The sequence below is a fragment of the Terrapene carolina genome, unplaced genomic scaffold, assembly GCF_002925995.2.
Source record: "Terrapene carolina triunguis isolate 2854851 unplaced genomic scaffold, T_m_triunguis-2.0 Scaffold96, whole genome shotgun sequence".
Taxonomy (NCBI): Eukaryota; Metazoa; Chordata; order Testudines; family Emydidae; genus Terrapene; species Terrapene triunguis.
Genome location: NW_020664447.1, coordinates 25,355,793 through 25,364,673, shown reverse-complemented (window position 1 = coordinate 25,364,673; position 8,881 = coordinate 25,355,793). Strand labels below are relative to the sequence as shown.

The window sequence follows — 8,881 nt, the reverse complement described above, 5'->3', positions numbered from 1 at the left end:
AATAAAAAAAATCCACAATACTAAAAACACAAACATCAAAAATTTAATAAAATCTTGCCCAGTGTTTCAAAAAATATAATCATAGCATGCAATCCAATAGCAAAATCTATCCAACAATATCAATTCATCTTATAAACAATAATGGTCTGATTCTGGTGTCATACCAGTTTAACACTAGTGTAATCTATTGATTTCAGCAGAGTCACTCCTGTTTTTACAACAATGTAGGAAAAATCAGAATCCAGTCCTGATTAATTAAAACTTATCACTTCTCTCTGAGGTTGTTAACATAGACCTTTGTTTTAAAGTTGAAGAAATTAAGACATGGAGAGCGAATGGAACATGGAGAAAGAGAGACAAGTGACTTATGCAAGGTTGCAAAACAGTTGGTGTCAGTTTAATCAATAGATACTACAGTGATTGGTGTGTATAAATAGCAAAAATAGACTAGATAAAGCAGATAGATACAGCCCAGATCTCCTGATTCCCATTCCTGTGTTTTAGATGTTGGACTATGATAGTCAAGTTTTAAGAGTGCAAAAGAAAGCCCTTGGTAATTCTGAGATATTGTTGCACATTACTACCAAGCATGCATAATTAAATTCATAAATATATATTGTCAGAACATATGATTATAAAAATTGTCTTTCTTTAAATGGACTGCTCTGATGTACAATATATTTTTTTTTAACTAAGATGGCTTTTTACCACAAAATGAAACAATTTGAGGTTTAAAGTGAAAAACCTTTAGCTGATAGTTTTTTGTTCTGCTGAATACATGTATTATGCATCAGGGTGCTCAGGGTTATAAATGTGCTTTGAGCTTGCTGTAATTTGTAAGACTTCACTTGTGGCTGATTTATAGGAAATTTCATTAATCTCTACAGTGAAGGGACCTTGTAGATAGCAGCAGATTGAAAATGAACCCAGGGCTGGGGGCTTTAGGAACTACCACAAATGAATCAGCACTGAAAAACTTTGAATGGTAATGATCATTTGCAGAGTGTAAAGGTCTCCCCCCCCCCCAAGAGCTGAAGGAAAATTTTTGAGGTAACCGTGAAATTACCAGCCCTGCAGCTACCAGGATATATTTTTTTTAAATTTAAACAGCTATTCTTTATTTCTGTGTTCAGCACACATTTACTAATGAGTGTTTCTCTACTGTTGCTGCTGCTGCTAAACCAGAGAATAGAGGAGGAAATATCATGAAATTGAATGAGTCTGTTTAATGGTGGGGGAGAGCTGATGCTCAGCAGTTCTCATAATCCGCTCCCCTGAAATAAGCAAAATGTTTTACTAGCATTTTTGTGACCTTCTACATCCAGTAGTAAAAACTTCACTTGCAATAAGACCCCAGTCTTGTTGTCACATTTGCAGTGGTGTAAGGATTCACATATGCAGTTCTGATTGTAAAACAGGGAGTTGGGACTTTCGCTTGTACCTGCCAGTGTATCTTTTTAACAGTTCTTTTATTTAGAATGTGCCAGCAAGTTTAAAACGATGCATAATTTGGGGGTTCCTATCCTAACCATTATTACCTGTACTGGCTTTTCAGGTTCTTGTCACTGGAACTCTGGGCTTCCCTTCTGTATCTTAAGGATAAGTCTCTCTGCTAAGCATTGTTGTGCTGGTACTGGCTATCTGTCATCCAGTTATGCACATTATAAACTAAAATGAAGTATGGACTGAGAATCTAGTTTCTGGAATGGCCCAAGCTCCATTGCAAGTTGGAGCCTGCAGAGTTGCAAACATTAAAATCTGCCTAATAGAATAGGTAGAGGTTGACTGAAAAGTGTGGAGAAAAATTGATCTATAATACTGTAACTTTTAATATTTAGAGTTAATTTAATGCTATTTTTCCTTTCTTTCTTTCAGACGATTCAAACTCCAGAAGGACCAACACCAAATAAATTATGAATGTTGAACAAGATGACCTTACATCCACAGCAGATAATGATAGGTCCTAGGTTTAACAGGGCCCTATTTGACCCCCTGCTTGTGGTGCTACTGGCTCTTCAACTTCTTGTGGTGGCTGGTCTAGTCAGGGCTCAAACTTGCCCTTCTGTCTGCTCCTGCAGCAACCAGTTCAGCAAAGTGATTTGTGTGCGGAAGAATCTGAGAGAGGTTCCAGACGGCATCTCCACCAACACACGGTTATTGAATCTCCATGAGAACCAGATCCAAATAATTAAGGTGAATAGCTTCAAACATTTGAGACACCTGGAAATCTTGCAGCTGAGTAGAAATCACATTAGAACCATTGAAATAGGGGCCTTCAATGGTCTGGCCAATCTCAACACTCTGGAACTTTTTGACAATCGTCTTACCACCATCCCTAATGGGGCTTTTGTATACCTGTCAAAACTGAAGGAGCTTTGGTTGAGAAACAATCCTATTGAGAGCATCCCTTCTTACGCTTTTAACAGAATCCCTTCCCTACGTAGGTTGGATTTGGGGGAACTAAAAAGGCTTTCATACATCTCAGAAGGTGCCTTTGAAGGTCTATCCAATTTGAGGTATTTGAACCTTGCTATGTGCAACCTTCGAGAGATCCCTAACCTCACACCACTCATAAAACTGGATGAGTTAGATCTTTCTGGGAACCATCTGACAGCCATCAGGCCGGGGTCCTTCCAAGGGTTAATGCATCTTCAAAAATTGTGGATGATACAGTCCCAGATTCAAGTGATTGAAAGGAATGCCTTTGATAACCTTCAGTCACTGGTGGAAATCAACCTGGCACACAACAACCTAACACTACTGCCTCACGATCTCTTCACACCACTCCGCCTAGAAAGGATCCACCTGCACCACAATCCTTGGAATTGCAACTGTGACATTCTTTGGCTCAGCTGGTGGATTAAGGACAAAGCACCCTCCAATACTGCATGCTGTGCTCGCTGCAACACACCTCCCAATTTGAAAGGAAGGTACATCGGTGAGCTGGACCTGAATTATTTCACGTGTTATGCTCCGGTGATAGTGGAGCCACCAGCAGACCTCAACGTCACAGAAGGCATGGCTGCAGAACTGAAATGCCGAGCATCGACCTCCCTGACCTCTGTATCTTGGATTACTCCAAATGGATCGGTTATGACGCATGGGGCATACAGAGTTCGGATTGCTGTGCTCAGTGATGGCACATTAAATTTTACAAAGGTGACCGTGCAAGACACGGGCTTGTATACCTGCATGGTGAGTAACTCTGTTGGGAATACTACAGCTTCTGCCACACTGAACGTCACTGCACTGGACAATGGTTACACATACTTTTCAACTGTCACGGTAGAGACTATGGAACCTTCTCAGGATGAGGCACGGACCACAGAGCAGATTGGGCCCACACCAGTTATTGACTGGGAGACCACCAATGTGACAACTTCTCTTACTCCACAGAGCACAAGGTCGACAGAGAAAACGTTTACCATCCCAGTGACAGATGCAAGCAATGGGATCCCAGGAATAGATGAGGTTATGAAGACTACCAAAATCATAATTGGTTGTTTTGTGGCTATCACTCTCATGGCCGCTGTGATGCTGGTAATATTCTACAAAATGAGGAAACAGCATCACCGGCAGAACCACCATGCTCCAACACGGACTGTAGAGATCATTAACGTGGATGATGAGCTTACAGGTGATACACCCATAGAGAGTCACTTGCCCATGCCGGCGATAGAGCATGAGCACCTAAATCATTATAACTCTTATAAGTCTCCTTTCAACCACACAACAACAGTTAACACAATAAATTCAATACACAGTTCAGTGCATGAACCGTTATTGATCCGAATGAACTCAAAAGACAATGTACAAGAGACTCAGATCTAAAATATTTACAAAATTGGGGGGAGGGGAAATACAAAAAAGACGGTTTATAAAACAAATGACACAAATGACTGGGCTAAATCTACTGTTTCAAAAAAAGTGTCTTTACAAAAAAAAGAAATTTATTTATTAAAAATTCTATTGTGATCTAAAGCAGACAAAATTATGTGTATTCCTCAAAACCTCTTTTTGCTGCACTTATTTACCCCTCTTCCTCCTTTCTCCCTCCCCTACCTGCCCCAACCCCATTTGCCATATTTTTCATAGGAGATCTTGATTCCCTAAAAGAACTGGTATAGGAAATTTTGTAAGAATTCTGTCATACTTTGGGAATTTTTATGGTGAACTCTAGTGGTGAGATTCAGTCGATTTTGTCTCTTTTTTCTGTTTTATTTTTTCTTTTCTCATACCCTTCTTGAAATGGTTCTACAGGGAATGGAGCATTAGCAGTAGATTTGTAAGTGAGAAACAAGGAACAAGCAACAACAACAACAAAAAAGCAAAGTCTTTTTTTTTTATTTTTCATGTAATGACCAGTTCTGTATTTACCAAGAGGACCATTCTGTGGAAGAAGAAACAAAAATTAAGAAATTAATTTACTTGTGAACATCTACAAAAACCACGATCTTTTAAACAATTCTAGAACCAGAATTTGTAGTTCAAACACTAAAATAAGATTCTAAATAAAATATTGTTGTTTTTTTCTGTACTCGGATACAGCTTATTTTCAGTGTGGCTTTAAAAAGTTAAAAGTTTGTTAGAAATTTTACAGTATTCTGCGGTGATGGTCTAAAACACAACAGCTTAAGAGTATTACTGCTGCATTTAGATCATTACTGAAGAATAGCATTGTTTTTATTTTAGTATATATAACAGCGTACTAGATAATAAAAATACCTGACTTTTAATGCAAAATTATAATGACTCAGTGTAAGGGAACTTTCAATTATCTCCATTGTATTCAAAGAAGTATTCCGCAGTCTGCGAAAGATGTCTACACAGAGTTCAGGTACAAAAGGGCTGACTACACAATGGTGGAAGTTTTGTTCTTATTTTAAAGAAATGTTACTTGTATATTGGGGGGTTGTCAAAATTAATAATATTGCTTTTAATCTTCAAAGCCAGACATTTTGATTGCTTTGGAAGTTCTCCTAGCTGTAAATATGAAATCTGTTTAGATACCCAAGTTACATCTCTGAGTCCATATCCCTGATGGTTGCAAAATGAAATCAAGGTGCTTTGAAAGAAGTGGATTAACCCGGAAGAAAAATCAGTCTAACACACCGTTTTGGCCAAATTCACAGATGAGTCCAAGCTGCTGTAACCTGCACCTTCTTTTGGTCCCCTTTACATGTATGTGATGCCCTGACTGAAAGGATAAATGCTCTAAGGTAGCATGTGTAATCCTCAAAGTTGCAAGTGAATATTACAGCAGAAAGTCTAATCTAAAGAGAAAACTGGAGAGAGGTGACACTGAATCACGATGTGCAGGAAGCATAAGTATAGTGCAGAGGGAAACCTGAAGTCCTATAATAATCTCAGAAAAATATTTGGAGACATTATCCTTCAATGTATTACATGAAAAATAATATATACTCTAAGGCTTGGTCTACACTTATCCCCCAAGTCGAAGTAAGGTACGCAAATTCAGCTACGTGAATAACGTAGCTGAATTCGACATACCTTACTTCGAACTTACCGCGGTTCAGACACGGTCCACACGCGGCAGGCAGGCTCCCCGTCGACTCTGCGGTACTCCTCTCGTTGAGCTGGAGTACCGCAGCCGACGGGGATCACTTCCTGGTTCGATTTATCGCGTCCAGACCAGACGCGATAAATCGAACTTGGAACTTCGATCCCCAGCTGCCGAACTAGCGCGGCAGTGTAGACCAGCCCTAAGGTAATTTTAATAGGGGATGAAGAAAGATCTGGATTAGACATACTGAAATACTGGGGAGAAGATTGTCTTATGATGACTTTGCTTGCTAGTCCTCCATTTGAAATGCACTGCTCCATTTTAGTAGCATTCCTGTTGAATTCCATATGAACATTATGGCATAGTCTATCCAGAAACATTGCAGATGCATTTTGTTCAAGGTAAGGTGTTCAGATATTATGGTGATGAGAGTGGTATAAGAACCTATGTAGAACTGGAGGTGCGTTTTGCCTAGGGTGTCTGCTCCATCCAGTAGCATCGGAGGTGTGATAAATTTTTGTCTCTTGTTCTTTGGCCATCTGGAAGCAGCAGACTGCTGAGGAGCTTTCCATTACAAAAATTGTGTCCACTTTTTTGATTAAAATGCTGCTGAGCACTATTTTTTTTAAAGCATAAAATGTTAATTGGCTACAGCTTGACCCTATTCATAATCAAAGATTTTAAATAAATAAATAAATAAAAATGCATAGAAAATTGTAAAATATTCCCTCCCCTCTCCCTCCCACCACCAGTGGATATTCTTAGCTGCTCATTATAAGGTTAAGGAAAAGACCCCTATTGGCATTATCTTGGGGGAGGAGAAGAGGAGAGGATGGTGGCTTATGAATATTAATGAAGAAAGGGGTTGGAAAGGCTTAGATGGCTCCCCCACACAGAGTTTATTTAAGTTTAAAGTAGCTATGGGTTATCTCTGAAGCTCACTTGTATAGAAAAGATATTACAAAACGTCTGGCTATGATGTGCATTAATTTAAAAGAGCCCTGCAATTTCAACTTCTGATGTTTGCATACTGTTGGGAGATGTCCCACAAGTGGAAAGGAGACTAACAGAGTACACTTGACTCTATGGAAAATCTCCCCCCCCCGAGATTAACAGACACTGTCACCTAGATTAAGGTGCAACATTTTGATCATGCATAGGAAGCAGGAAGTGAAACTAATTGGTCTAATTTTACTTGTCAAATGAAATGCAAAAAAATAAACAACATCAACAAGGAACAGTAAATCAGTATTTTAAATACTCTTGATTTGAATAAATAAGGTGTTCTTAGTTACATGGTAGGAGAGTCTCTCTAACCATGGTTTATTACAGCAGACCAAAAAAAAGGCAATTATTTTTCACAGGATATTTGGGGGGGGGGGAATTGTTTTTGTTTGTTTGTTTGTTGTCAAAATGTCCTGAGAGAATTTTTTGTTTTTTCAAAAAATATCTGTAACCGAAATTGCGGGTGGGAGGGTGCGGAGAGGAAGTTTTCAAAAACAGTTTTTGATCATAATTTTTTTACTGAACATTTTTTGGTTCTGATTGTTCATCAAAGTTATTTTTTGTGAAAAAAATAAATCAGCCAGCTCTACTGATCCATTTGAAACCACACCAATGCTCACATCCATGGGGGACTCTGCATTCTTGTTAGACCCCTGAGGATTCCTCTTGTTTTTCCCTACTTCTCTGCTACCCAGCTGTGGCACTATCATTGCCTTTCCAACCCAGAATAACTGCACAGAGTCCTCCCCAGAGCTAGTCAACCCTATATCTTTAACTGCTAGAGGGGATATGGAATAATGTGAGAGAAGTCACTAGCTGCTGCAGCTCTGCCACTTCAGAGTTAGAAGCGGGGAACAAAGCCTATATGTCCTGTATGGCAGAGGACAGCTACCAGGTTGCTATGATGAATTTGCTCTTATTGGTGAAACTCTAGATGAGCTATGAAATATTATTTCCTGCACAGGAGCGACAAATGTAATCTTGATTATGAAGTGTCATTCTTTTTAATGTACACGTGGTAAAAGATGAAATAATTTTCAATTCACCCGATCAAGTTGTACAGAGTTAGCTGCTTTCTTCTGTAAATACAAATTGCAGAGGCTTTTTTCCTCAGGAATAGTCTTCAAGTGCACAAAAAGGGTATGATTATAGGGCTTGAAGTATGCAGGAGAGTGAGAAAAAACAAATAGGTTGCATAACACGAGCATGTTATGTTACTTTGAAACACGCTAAATGTACAAAAATTGTTATGTTCTTGGATTTCTCTTTCTACGGAAAATAGTCTGTGCATTAAAGAATAATGTGGAAGGGTTTCCAGATTCCATTTTACATAGATGACACTGTGGGTCAGTTGCAGTATAAGAAAAAGGGGAAAACTAAACGGACATTGTATTTGGAATCTGACAGTCTAGATTTGATGTGGTGTGAGTATTATGCATAACTTCTGTTGAAGGCTTCACTGGTGTGAGATAAGAGTATTATTTACCACAGTTCTTTGGACAAGAAGGATGAAGAATTCCATAAAGCTGCTTTCCCCTTCCCTCAAGTGCATATTCCCATATATTCATGTCTTAAGGGTAGCATTTTTTTAAATTACTTAAGGCTTGTTTTTCTTTTTGAGATCCAAAAGATAAAGGTCCAGGAAACATTAGAAGCTGAAGGGGCAGAACCTGTACAGTTTCACTGCAAATAAATAAATAAAACCAAGTTTTAGCCTAGTCTACATGATATAGTAAGAACCACATATATTACCAGTTGTCTCAAATGTCTCTGTTCCCCCTCGGTATAAATATGCATGTATGACCAAAGATGCACTTAATCCAGTGGCACACAGCTCTAGCAGCTCCATTTACAGTTGTTCTAGTAATAACCAGGAGATGAATGTTTTAATGAGTACTGAGTTCCACTGATTATAGTCTCTGTATTGGCATTAACTGGCAAAAGCCTCCACTTCCGCTGCTATTCAGATAGTGCGGAACTGGTGAAGGGATTATGGGCATGCATAGCTTTGGGAAGATACTGGGGAGCCTACCCAGAGGGCCTGCAGTGCCTGTGCACCATGAAGCCTGTCTTTGTGGTGGTTCCACACAGCAAGGATCCGGATGGGAAGAGTATTGTTGTAGGGGTGCAGTTTCACTGGCTGCTCCCTGCCTCAGAGGACAGATGCAGTAGTTAGTAAGGACTAAAGTAATGCAGCATCCAGCGCATAGCAACTGGAAATAGGGGGAGATTTCCTTCTTTCCAGTCTCTGGTTAACTCCGCTACACCAAACCGAGCTCCAAGTCTTTAATTCAAGCAATAAGATTTAAGCCTTAGTCAATATGGCTGAATCCCACACATTGACCTACATTG

The 8,881-nt window shown here is 39.3% G+C and overlaps 1 protein-coding gene across 1 annotated transcript; it reads left to right on the top strand.

The window, feature by feature from the left end:
• Positions 1-1,917: 1,917 nt before the first annotated feature.
• Positions 1,918-3,831, top strand: LRRC4C (leucine rich repeat containing 4C). Its single transcript, XM_024209814.2, has one exon. The coding sequence runs from the start codon at positions 1,918-1,920 to the stop codon at positions 3,829-3,831; it is 1,914 nt and encodes a 637-aa protein (XP_024065582.1).
• Positions 3,832-8,881: the final 5,050 nt, after the last annotated feature.